The sequence below is a fragment of the Microcebus murinus genome, chromosome 3 (genome assembly GCF_040939455.1).
Source record: "Microcebus murinus isolate Inina chromosome 3, M.murinus_Inina_mat1.0, whole genome shotgun sequence".
In the NCBI taxonomy this organism is placed as follows: domain Eukaryota; kingdom Metazoa; phylum Chordata; class Mammalia; order Primates; family Cheirogaleidae; genus Microcebus; species Microcebus murinus.
The window spans coordinates 30,929,250-30,942,708 of record NC_134106.1 but is presented as its reverse complement, the minus strand read 5'-3'; the positions used below and the strand labels follow the sequence as shown (position 1 = coordinate 30,942,708).

The window sequence follows — 13,459 nt, the reverse complement described above, 5'->3', positions numbered from 1 at the left end:
GAGAAACCTACAAAGTCTCAAATTCTTGTAGTCTTAAACTCTTTAGCTTCAAGACACTTTGAGTCATTCTCCTAACGCATCACTCCATGTTTTAGGTGTTTTCCAAACTGTTTGAAGTTACTAGACGTCGAATGGTTCATCGTGCTCTTTCATCAGCACAGCGACAGAGACTGTCATCCAACAATAACAAGAAGAAAAATTAGACAGTATTTTTAACTTTTTTCTCTATCTGAAGTGTTCACACTTATACATGTAGGACAATAAGCAGGACCGTCTGGGCCGGTCTGCATAAATGCTGTATACATACCAGATTTGATGCTGCATATAGGGTATGGAATTGCACATCCATCTCATAGGAATTGTAAATGGTTTGAATAAGAGGAAAGTAATTTCTGTTGCATTATAAAATGTCTAACTGCATTATTTGTAGCATCATAACTTTTTTGGGAGAAGCATCTTTTTATTTCCCACATTCCTGGTTATTTTCATCATTGCTTTGAATTGAATTTTTATATCTATTTTTATATGTAACTTTTTTTACCTCACATTTTTGTTTGTTTTGCACATTTCTCATACCACAGGTATTGAAGCCCCTGGGTGATAATTTGATGGAGGAAAACATAAGGCAGTCTGTAACAAACTCTATCAAAGCAGGCCTGACTGACCAGGTGTCTCATCATGCCAGATTAAAGACAGACTGACAGTTCATCTCCTCATGGACTCCACTCTCTTTTCTTTTTCATGCTTGCTGTACAATGAGAACTCAAAATAAACCAAAGTTTACAATCAACTGTAGAAGTAGTTTAGTATAACTGGCTTCACAGATGGCTGCCACAGAGTGTGAAAATTGTTTGTTGGTTTTAAGCATTCTTTTAATGACTCCTTAAGACATGCACATTGGCTGAGGAGCATTAGTTTATCATGCACATTTGTGCCATGTTTAATTCTTTTATTTCATTTTACTTAATCTAATGTTAGTGAAATTTGTCTTATGTAAAAGGATATTTCAGGGAAATATTTTAATAAATCTATTTAGAATCTCTTTAACACAGTGTCCCATTGAGATTTTAATTTTTAGAGAAGTTATGAATCACTGTATCAAGAATCAGATTGGGATGACAATGAAGCCTTTATTGAGCCACTACATTTAAAGTATATATTGCTTTACTGCCTTCAATGCCAGTATTACATAAATGCATGTATCAGAAACTTCACGAAATTACACAACTCTTGTAGCTAAGAAAGTAATTCTGAGGTGTACATTTGTCTTGCCTTTTTAAATTTATAAACCTGCCCTAAAAGGAGATGCATATCTGGGAAACTGAACTGTCTTTTTGCAGTTTAGCCTTCATGTAAATAAAATATGCCATTAATTTTATTGGGGGAGAAATTCCATCCAAAAATGTTGCCTACAGCTATGAGTTAAGAGTGTCTGTACAGTGTGCAGCTTTTATTTTCTAAAATCACAGATAGGGCATGTATATGAATTATAAATATATAAATACGATTTTGTATTAAAAGTTTTGTAGTTTATGGCAAAATCTGGTTCTGTGGTAGGCTAATAAGTACAGTCCCTGTGAAAGGAATGTTTGTGGCTCATGTCAGTGTGTGAATGCATAGACAATTTGAAGTTTTTGATATATTTGTGATATTTAATCTTCCTTAAGCACTGCAATCTCCCCCCCCCCACCCCAAGGGAATTCAATGGGAATGTTTATTGTGACTTTGTCCTCTGTTGCATTTTAAAGTTATTTCCTGTAATTTATTTTCAGTACATAATTAAAAATTTGTTGTATATATAAAATAAAACTTGTGATTCTTTTTTAAGGAATTCTGTAAGTATGTATCCACTATATAAACCATGTCTGTTTATACTGAAAAGAGCATGAGCAGGAAACACCCAACTTGAGAGCTCTAAGGTATTGTACCTCAACACTAAGCTTGTAAAAAGTTATTTTTCTGTGTCTTTCTCTGTAAGGGCAAATTTGTGATTAGCCTAGGTGTAGCTGAGGATTTGTTAATTTCTCTTTTCTTTTCTTTTCTTTTCTTTTCTTTTCTTTTCTTTTCTTTTCTTTTCTTTCTTTTCTAATTCTTTTCTTTTCTCTCTCTTTCTCTCTCTCTGTTTGTATGGTATATGTCTGGCTAACATTTTTTCAGTACTTTTGTAGTTTTATTTATGAACACCTATTAAAGCACCTAGTTTGGTTTCTAAGCAAAGAAAGTTCAGATGTTGAGTTGTTTGCATGAAAGCTCTAAATTTACTTTGGTTGGTATATCTTTCCTCCTACCCCATTCAGATCTTGTTTTTATCTGGATTGTATTTGTTTCCATCTGTATTAAATTGCTACGATTCATCTGTTCTGAAACATAAAGAGTCCACCTGAAAAGTGTCTCTTTTTATTTCTTCTACCACCCTGTTTTATGAATGCTGTGGACTGTTTTTATGAATGAAAAAATAAAAAGTTTGTTCTATAATAGCAATTTTTCTGAAATTAAAGACTTACATAGCTTACCTTAAAAAAAAGTTGTTACATCTAGACCATTGAATTTCTTAGTATTTCTTGTTGGAAAGAGTGTTTTCCCCAAAGAAGACATAATTCTCTACAGGATTCCAAGAAAGCACTTTGGTGTTTCATTTGGAAGACTCTGAACGTTATTAGCAAGAAGTAATAAAAGGCATTAAAGACACACTGAAAATTATTGACTGAAATAACTTTGGTGTTGGTATATTTTCTGGTGGTACAATTTTTAGTAACTAATCTATATTACATGTTACTTTTTTTTAAAAGAGATGATTTTCCCAGTGACAAATGTTTCATTTTCTAATTAAGACACACATAATTTACTTTTGTGAAAGGGGCAATCATTGTGACCCAGCTTTGAGTATGCCTTATATATTTCTCATGAAGATAGCTAGTCATCCTTGCTTCAGTGAAAATAGTCTATTTGTAGAATTGAGTAGCATCATTTCACTTTGAAGGTTATATTTTCAGAGAACTCTGAGCTGGGCTGGCTTGCTTTATTTTACTTTCAGAGTTGAACTGGGCAGGCTAGAGACTTTATCCTTGCTTTATATAGGCATGAATGTTTCTAGTTTTAAATACATGTTTTATTGTGGGGTTGAAAAAAGGTTTTGGTCTTGGTTAAGAACCTATTAAAATATACCATAAAATTTCAGAATGCACTGTGATGGTGGCTGTTAGTGGTCTAGTATGTGTACATCCAAAATGGCTTTTCTGAAATCAGTTGTTTAGCCATTTAACCAGGTAATAAGTAGGCTTTTTATTTATTTATTTATTTATTTTTTAAAGTAGGCTTTTTAATTAGCTGCCTTATCTACTAATGTGGGTTGTTGCACACATTTTTGGGGTTCAGCTTAAAAATTCATAGCCTGAAGTTTCACCCTCTAACTTGATCAGAATTGATCTGCATATCTTAGCGTTTGTCTATTCATGTCATAGTTGTAGGGTGAAGGTGAAAATCAGCTTGAATTACTGGTAGCTGTGCTTCTGGCAGCTATCTTCTCACTTGGCCAGAGTTTACTCATCAAATGACTGTCTTACTTGGATTGTGTCTGGAGCCTCTTCCATAGAGAGAACTTGACTTTGGGGAATCCTCAAGTCGTTGGCTCCTCATCAAACAAAGGTCAATTGGAGTGTTCCTAAGCATCTTAGAAAATTGCTACCTTCTCTACTTAAATCTTTGTCCTAGGTACTTCTCCCCTTCAGATTTGCATTTTGCTGGAATTTAGACTGAGGAATTGAGCTGCCCTTAACATACTTCAGTGAAACACAACTTTTATAGCCTTTTAGGCTTGTGACATTTTGGGCTCTTCAGAGCTGAAGATACCAGCTGACTAGGTCAAAAGTGCCTAAAGATATGTATACAAGGGCTATGGGGAGAGGATCATAGCTTTTACATAGCTCGGGAAAACACTTCCATATATATGTTAGTACTTTGTCGTGCTCATGACAGTCCTCTGAGATAATCTGGCATCCCAAGCTTGCAAACCTAGGACTCTACTACACAGCTTCAGAGGTTTGAATCAGTTTGAAGGTTGAGACACGGACAGATGTTTCTAACTGAAGATCTCAGCTCTATCTTGGCTGCATTCTGAAAAGCACTAAAAAGTGGAGAAAAGATTTTGCTGATACTTAAGGTGAAAACTGTAATATTACCACTTTAAAAGATGAATCATATGAAGCAAGAGGTGAAAATTTCCCTGTTTTATTGTACACCTGAGAGATAACCGAGATAACCACTACTTTGGTGTGAATATTGAAATCTTTCCTGTGCTTATTGACACATCTGTATATGTATAAAACATACTCTTGGTTGTTTTTAATACAAGAAGTTATCCTGCACAGTGTTTTTCCCCCCCCCCCCCATATAACAAGGGTATTTTCCTAGGTCATTAATTCTTTAATGCTCACATGGTTGCTTTGATTCTTCTGAAGGTAAATGGGGTTTTGAGGAGAGAATGCTAGACCTTTTATCACTTTTTTTTATGACAGTTTTCCTCCTTCCACGGGATTCTTGAGAGAATCAAATGTGGAGTGTGCTTGGGAGGCAGGTGCAAGAACAGAAAATTTTGCTCTCAAGTTTGCTTGTTTTCAGGCTCCATCTGCCGACTCTGTTCGGCCACCTGTACTTCTTGAAGCTTGTCCATAACTTATTTTTTCTCTCCCTGTCATTCGGGCTGTATTTAGGAATTTTAACAAAACTTTCTGACAAGTTTATATGATAATTAGGAAATAACATGGTTATTCTGTAGCCACTGACAGTGAGAAAGAGAGGTCATCCTAAATGGCATCGTTCAGACATCCCAGGTACAAAACATGAAGACTACCTAAAAACTTGGTGTAACCTAGAACAGGCAGAACTTAAATTTCAGTTCCAGGAAAAGGAGATGGACTTTAGAGTTAAAACTGAGCTCTGTTTCTAACACCACTGTGCAAACTGTGAACTTGGACATATGCCTATGTAGCAGTTTAGCCTCAGCTTCTCCATCTTTAAAATGGAAATAATATTTACCCTTAGGGATGTTAGGAGGATGTGATAAGAATGTATATTAAAATCACAGTAGACTTTTTTTATGGGGATGATACACAAATTATACCTTTTTTTTTTTTTTTTTTTTTTTTTTTTAACTCCCTCTGCTTCCTGAAGAGAACAAACAAGATACATTTTGGAGGGTGGTGGTCATTGCTATTTTGTCTATGCAAGAAAACATTTATCAGTAAGTTCTTTCCTCAACTAGATTGAGCTCCTTGGAAAGAAGAAACCATACTTTATACATTGTTTAGGTTTTTACATTATCAAGTATTTTTGTGCATAGTAAATGCTCAGAGTATTGTAACATGGGCTGGATTCATCAACTTCACTCCGTCCACCTGCCTTCCGTACGTACACATACACCACATACTGTAGGCGAGCTACATGGTTATTTGGCAACTGTGGTCTCCTAAATATTGGTGGTGGCTTTTTCCCCCTTGGTGTCAAAACACTAAGGAATGTGATCATTGACTAAAAAAACCCAAAAACCTCTGGTAAAATAACAGGCAGGATGGCGAGGTTAGGCTACCCTATGAATTCGGATTATCTTTAGAAACTTAGTATACTGATTTGCTCTAGTGCAGTTTCCTAAGTATCTGCTCATAAGTTCTCTCAGTTGGACTGAGAGAACTCTTACAGGCGTGTCATGTGAGGAGATGGGAGTCTTAACTGTATTCCTCTTGTTTCTGGAAGACAAATGTATGTACATGTTACTTCAGAGGAGGCAGTTTTTCCTGGGAAGATTGAAGATTTTACAGTGGGAGGTGGGAGGAGATGACAAACAAACATGTTTAGCATCAAAATTAAATGCTGCCAGTGCCCATGTCATAGCCTTGGGTGGGTATTCTTGTATTTGATTTTATAGAGAAGTCCTCTGAGGCTCAGAGAGTTCACCATGCTTACCAAAGGGAGTGTGATCTGTTGGAAGCCAGGTCTACTGGCTTTAGAGTCCCTGCCCGCTCTGTCATACTGCTGTGAAAAAGAAATAGTCCCACACTGGCAGATAAGAGGAAGAAGACGGAAAGTCAGCATGAAGGAGAAATGCAGCAATGGGCCAGTGTGGCCTCCACACACAGTTATTGAAGAGCAGAGATGCAGGTAGCAGTGGGGGTGAAGTTATAAAGACCTGGGCCAGATTGTGAAGGGCCTTACAAACTACATACAGGGTCTTGTCGTTTAGATACTATGGATCCACAGATGGTTCTTAGAAAAATAAAACAAGCAGAAATGCCAATAATCTGGGATAGTTTCTCAAAGTATGGGTTTTTTATTTTTATTAAATTTTTTTGAGACAATCTGTCACTTGGGCTTGAGTGCAGTGTTGTAATCATAGCTCACAGCAACCACAAAACTCTGGGTTCAAGTGATCCTCCTGCCTCAGCCTCCGGAGTAGCTGGGACTACAGGCATGCGCCACAACACCCAGCTAATGTTTCTATTTTTGGCCGAGACAGGGTCTTGCTGTGTAGCTGCTCAGGCTGGGTTTTTATTTTTAATTAGAGTAACCTGGAGTGCTAGTGTTAAGTGCACATTCTTGGGCCCACCCATTGTATGATGAATCTAAAGCTGTGTTTCTACTGCACCCCGCAGGTAATTCTGTTGCACACTGAAGTTTAAGATCCAGTACTAAGCGTTGCCTAATGGGTAGTAGGATTATGGGTTTCTCCTGCTGTTTTTATACTTTTCTGACTGGTGATGCTTTCTGTGTGCACAGAGCTAGTTATGTAGTATGTTTCCCAGGGAGGGAAGTGGAGCCTATGTTGGAAAGGACAGGTGTTGACAATAGATTGAAAGTATGCTTTTCTTCCATATTAAAGCAAATATTGTCTCTCCCAAATTAGACTCATTCTTAAACTTAGATATTCTTTCAGAACTGTGCTGCATTACTTCATATGCTTTGGACTGGTTCTCTCCTTTACTTTCATTAAAGAACAAACTAGGGCCAGGCATGGTGGCCCATGCCTGTAACCCCAGCACTTTGGGAGGCCGAGGCAGGAGACCAGCCTGAACATCATAGTGAGATCCCGTCTCTACAAAAAATAGCAAAATTAGCTGGATGTGGTGACACGTGCCTGTAGTCCTGGCTACTCTGGAGGTTGAGACAGGAGGGTTGCTTACGTTGAGGTTGCAGTGAGCTATGATCATGCAACTGCACTCTACCCTGGGCAATAGAAAAACTAGTTTTAGGTACAGCTGAATCATTGCAATCTTCTTTCATTTCATTAGGGAAATATTTAAGAATGATATGAGACTTTTCATAATATTCCCTGTTCTTTCGTTAGCTTTTGAGTACAGAGAGAAGAACCTCGGGGCTAAATTGTATAAATCAGTAGCAGAGATTATACTTCTTACCAAGGTATAATCTTCAGAATTACACATGGCTGCCATACAAATATATTAATATAATGAACACATATCAAAATATATTCAAGCCCTTAATGAGCTAACCAATGAGATGGCAAACAGCTGGTTCAGAGGAGAATTAGAGAAACAGGAGTTATGTAGTCCACCAGGAGGGGCATTCTGGAGCCAGTATGCTGAGGACTCTAAGCCCTTAGTAGTAAAGGACACTTCACAAACTTGCATGTCATCCTTGCACAGGGACCATCCTAATCTTCTCTGTATTATTCCAATCTTAGTCTATGTGCTGCCGAAGTAAGCACCCTTAGTAGTAAAGGACAAAGTCACACACCCAGATCAGCAAGTCTCAGATTTCTGGTCTCAGCGCCTTTATACTCTTTAGACTTGATGACCCCAAGTGGTCTATCAATATTTGTCCTATTAGAAATTAAAACAAGAATGTTAAAATATTTAAAATAAAGGCCCATTGTAAACTTTTAAAGATTACATATATTTACGGTATACAATATGCTGTTTTGATATATGTACATAGTGGATTATTACACTCAAACAAATTAATGTATTCATCTCACATGGTTACCCCCCCCCCCCCGGTTTTTCGTGTGTGTGGGAAAAGTACCTAAAATCTCCTCTGCTTTAGCAAATTTCCAGTGTACAGTATCATATTAACTATAGTCATCATGCTGTGCATTAGATCTCCAGACTTACTCTTCCTACGTAACTGCAACTTTGTACCCTTGACCCTCACTTTCCCATTTTTCCCATCCCTAGTAACCACCATTCTACTCTGTTTCTATGTATTCGTTTTTTGTCCCGTTTCTTTTTTTTTTTTTTAAAGATTCCACATATCAGGGAAATCATGCAGTATTTTTCTTTTTGTGCCTGGCTTATTTCACTTAACACAATGTCCTCTAGCTTCATCCTTGTCACAGATGACAGGATCTCCTTTTTAAAGGCGGAATGATATTTCAGTGTGTGCGCATGTGTATGTATATACAATTTCTCCATCCATCCATCAACAGGCACTTACGTTGTTTCCATGTCTTGGCTATTGTGACTAGTGCTGCAGTGAACATGGGGATGCATATATCTTTATGAGGTAGTGATTTCTTTTTCTTTGGGTATATACCCAGAAGGGGGATTCCTGGATTACTTGATGGTTCTATTTTAATTTCTTTAGGAACTGTTTTCCACAGTGGCAGCACCAATCTACATTCCCACCAACAGCGTACAAGAGTTTCCTTTCCTCCACACCCTTGCCAACACTTGCTACCTCTCTTTTATGAAAAGCCATCCTAACTGGTGTGAGGTAATAATCTCATTGTGGCTTTGATTTGCATTTCCTTGATGATTGGTGATGTCGAGCAGCTTTTCATATAACTATTGGCTGCTTTTATGCCGTCCGTGGAGCTATGTCTATGCAGGCCCTTTGCCCATTTTTTTTTTTTTTTTTTGAGACAGAGTCTCGCTTTGTTTTCCAGGCTAGAGTGAGTGCCGTGGCGTCAGCCTAGCTCACAGCAACCTCAAACTCCTGGGCTCAAGCGATCCTCCTGCCTCAGCCTCCCGAGTAGCTGGGACTACAGGCATGCGCCACCATGCCCGGCTAATTTTTTTATATATATATCAGTTGGCCAATTAATTTCTTTCTATTTATAGTAGAGACGGGGTCTCGCTCTTGCTCAGGCTGGTTTTGAACTCCTGACCTTGAGCAATCCGCCCGCCTCGGCCTCCCAAGAGCTAGGATTACAGGCGTGAGCCACAGCGCCCGGCCCCTTTGCCCATTTTTTTAATGTTTTTTTCTTTTCTTTTTTTTTTTTTTTGCTATTCAGTTGTGTGAGCTCCTTATATATTTTGGATATTGACTCTTTATCAGGTGTATGGTTTGCAATATTTTCCCTCAATCTGTAGGCTGCCTTTTCATTACATGTCAACATTTTTTTATGATAAATTTAAAATATTGAGAAAAGATGGAATTGTTTTACACTTGCAAACAGAACATGTAATAGGCTTATCAGAAGACGGCTGAATTCTCATGTCAGCTTCTGCATTCATATTTACAATATGTTTTGGTTGAAGTACATGAAGAAAATCTGGCCTCGCACAGACATGTAGTTGGAAAGGGAGAACCTTTCCCAAGTATCTTGGGAAGTCCCAGGGGTCCTTGGACTACACTTTGAGAACTCCTGCCCTAGATGAAGAAATATCCTTGGCAGTGTGACTTTGAAAGGACATGCTACTGTCTTTTGCTTTATTTCCAAGTTTTGGATAATTTTTCTTGATACTTTGAAGCCCATGTCATGTTCCTTTCTCCAGAAACAGATTGGGTCAGACAGACCAAACTTCACTTGTAAAGTGTGGGAATTGGGCCTGTACTATAAACCCTTTGCTTTAAAATAAACAATCCCCCAACCAAAACTTTTTTTCTCAACATTAAATGAGTGTACGAAATTTCAAAAATACAAAAACATTCACCCTTAATACTTTGAACTCATCAGAGATAAACACTGATACCATTTTTTCCCGTTCTAGTCTGTTACCTGTCTCAGTGTGTAAATAGACATTGGCCCTCTGTGGGTTCCACAACCATGGAGAAAACCAACTGTGGATGGAAAATATTCAAAGAAATGAATGGATGGTTGCATCTGTATCGAACAAGTACAGACTTTTTCCCCTTGTCATTACTCCCTAAGCAATATAGTATGACAACTCTTTACATAGCATTTACATTGTAGTTGGATGTAAGTAATTAGAGATGATTTAAAGTATACACGAGGGTGTATATAGGTTATATGCAAGCTCCATGGCATGTTATATAAGGGACTTGAGCATTGTGGAATTTGATATCCATGGGGCTCCTTGAACCAAGCCCCCACAGACACTGAGGGACAACTCTATCTGAAAGTTTGGTTACTATGCTGTTAGTACCCTGGCCCTGCCCCTAGAGATTCTGATTCAGTTGATCTGGGCCCAGGCATTAGTATTTTTAAAAATTCCCCAAGCACTTCTGTTGTGCAGCCAAGACTAAGAACCGTTACCTAATCTAACCCCATGCTCAACTCTTTCCTGCCCTCCCACACCCTTCCTCTGTGTTCTCTATAACGGAGTCTGTTATTTTTTAGCAATTTCCCTAACTGCTTTTTCTCTCTTCCCTGCTTTCTCTGTGTTGCTTGCCTCAACAGAAACCTGGCGTCCTCTTCCACTCCCCCTGAGGATGTCTGCCCTGCAGCCCTTTCTCGCAGGCTTTCTTCCCACCCTTGTTCCTGCAGGTTCTGGAAGAGGGGTGGTTGTTCCTGTGCCCTCTTGCTCCATTTCAAGTCTCTTTTCTATTACACAAAAACAAACAAAACAGATTCTTTGAAGTCTTTAGACTTTTCCAACTTACTGTTAGCAATCTCCTGACCTCCCTACCATGCCCTGCTCCTTCATGGATAATTCCAGCATCTGGCTCCCAACCTTTTTCTCGTGCCTTCTGCGCTCATTCTTGGAAACTTAAGTCCACATAAATGACTCATCCCAATGCCTTGATTTCTTCAGCCCCCAGGATATCTCCCTCCCCTCCCTTTGCACCCACTCATAAGTCATGCCCTTCTGCTATGTGACTCTGCCTCCTCCCAGACCTCAATTTTTAGCTACGGCTTCCATCCTTCCAGTTCATTTGCCCCAGTGTTCTATTTCAAGCAATTCTCTAATCCCACTGATGCTTTGTCATTTCACTCTGCTACTCTGCCATACGGATCACCCTCATCTCACTCATCGTCTTACTCAGCTTGGATGCAGCGGTCCAGCACTACAGCCATTCCTTAGTGACTCTGTGTCCCCACCTGACAAACTTCAACTCTGTTTATGAACACAACTCTCTGATTCCTGGTACCCACACCTTAGCAGCTTACTGTTGTTAGAGAAAATCCACCGAGTTCTGCTGATTAGAGTGTCTTTTGCATGACTGCAAATCTGAAATGGGTACTCAGCCCTGCCAAACAACCCTCCCACCCTTCTCTGTTAAGTCGAGGTGCTATTTGATACCTTCTTGCACATCAGATTATTAAAATCCTTTCCCTGCTCTAATTCTGCCCTAATGACTTCACCTTATGTTTTATAGAGAAAAACACAGGCAGTAAGACAAGTATAAAGCTACCACTGATCTACCAGCGCAACTAAATGTGTCCATACGATTCTATATATTCCTCTCAGCTTCAGTGGATAGTGTCCCATTCATGTTCAAGGTCAGCTCTCTCATGTGTGCTCTGAAATGCATCTTCTTGAGGACTTTGATGCTGCAAATATCCCTTTTTCCCCTGCATCCTTCTGCATCATCAAATTCTCTTCTCCTGGATCCTTTCTTTTGGCTTACAAATATTCCTTAATGTCAACCTAACTTACAACAAAAAACTTTCCCATGTCCTGTCCGTTCTCTTCCAGCTACAGTCCTATTTATCTGTTTCCCATCACAGCAGAATTTTCTGGAAGTTTTATATACACACTGCCTTCTTATCATCTGACTCCAGTCTGGCTTGTCCCCACCACTTAACAGAAGGGCCACAGGAGAGCAGCCTCTTCGAAGCCGGCAGTCAGTCTAATGTCTCCTGCTGTCTCTCAGCAGCATTTGGCATAGCTGTGCATATCCCCATTGAAACATTTTTACTCATTTTTCTCTTATCTCCCAAGTCTCTCCCACTCAGTGTCTTTTGTTAGACAGACAATAAACAGTCTTTATGCCGATGGCCTTCAAATGTACATCTCCCACCCAGACCTCTATCTCTAACCACTCGCTACTTCATGCTTGTGCTGGAACAGAACTGATTCTGGCCAACCCCAGCTCACTCCACTCACAACTTCCCTCTGTCCCAGTGAAAAATCTAGGCGTTATCTTTGATTCTTCTTGTTATCTCCCATCCCACATTCACCCCGTCACGGAGCCCACTGGTTCTACTTGGGAACACATCCCGAAGCTGACTCCTCCCTAGTCCCCTGCTCCAGCTCTGCCCATGCTCCGTCGTCTCTCACAGGCCCGACTGGCCGCTGGCCTTCCCGCAGTCTGCCCTCCCCAGAGTGGCTAGGGTCCTGGCCGGGCGCGGTGGCTCAAGCCTGTAATCCTAGCACTCTGGGAGGCCGAGGCGGGCGGATTGCTCGAGCTCAGGAGTTCGAAACCAGCCTGAGCAAGAGTGAGACCCTGTCTCTACTATAAATAGAAAGAAATTAATTGGCCAACTAATATATATATATAAAATTAGCCGGGCGTGGTGGCGCATGCCTGTAGTCCCAGCTACTCGGGAGGCTGAGGCAGAAGGATTGCTTGAGCCCAGGAGTTTGAGGTTGCTGTGAGCTAGGCTGACGCCACGGCACTCACTCTAGCCTGTGCAACAAAGCGAGACTCTGTCTCAAAAAAAAAAAAAAAAAAAAAAAAAAAAATCAGACGTCCTTGCCGCCTCGCGCTCCCCAGTGAGCTTCCCGTGAGTAGAACTCCGCCTCCTTCCACGGCCAAGACACTGCCCTTGAGCATTCCTTTGCCCTCATCTTCCTTGCCTCGGTCACTGTGCTCCAGCCAACACTGCCCCTTCCCTTAAGCGCACTAAATCCACCTCAGGGATCCTCCGCTCATTGGTAATTCCACCAGAACATTCCTTCACCAGGTCTTCCTTCTCCTCATTCAGCGTCGCCTCCTCTGAGACCCCCCCTACCCACCCTCGTTAAAACGCCCGCACCCTTACGCCGGCGTCTCCGTGGCAGCACCCTGTTTTAGCGTCTCATCAGAACCTCACCTGTTTGCTTACACATCACGTGTCTTCCTGTGTTAGTATGTCGGCTTCCAAAAGACAGCAATTCCCTTTGGCCACGGTCACATTTCTAGCTTTTAGAACAGTTCCTGGCGCAGTGAGAAGACAGAGAATATGATTAACTACCTGAACTGTCCGAGCTGGGACACTGGTTTAAACACTGATGTAGGCCGCAGAGCGATTGGATGAAATAATTGCGTCTTTCTCTGCCACAGCAAATAGTCACGTACATAAACACCCTCATGCCACACACCTGGAGCGGTCTTCAGA

General features: G+C 40.3%; 1 protein-coding gene and 1 non-coding gene across 5 annotated transcripts in view; one reads left to right on the top strand and one right to left on the bottom strand.

The window, feature by feature from the left end:
- ATL2 (atlastin GTPase 2) overlaps positions 1 to 2,387 on the top strand; it is a 61,064-nt gene extending 58,677 nt beyond the window's left edge. For 3 of the 4 annotated variants that reach the window (XM_012788463.3, XM_012788461.3, XM_012788464.3), the window contains one exon: positions 96 to 790. In XM_012788463.3, the coding sequence (XP_012643917.1) occupies positions 96 to 203 (108 nt within the window). In that variant the 3' untranslated portion in view covers positions 204 to 790. Of the gene's footprint in view, positions 1 to 95 lie in introns of all 4 variants that reach the window. The other variant, XM_012788462.3, reaches the window with a different exon arrangement.
- A 5,223-nt stretch (positions 2,388 to 7,610) lies between these two features.
- On the bottom strand, positions 7,611 to 7,717 carry LOC142870293 (U6 spliceosomal RNA). The gene has a single exon (XR_012918723.1). It is a non-coding gene; the product is annotated as a U6 spliceosomal RNA (small nuclear RNA).
- Between the last annotated feature and the right edge of the window lie 5,742 nt (positions 7,718 to 13,459).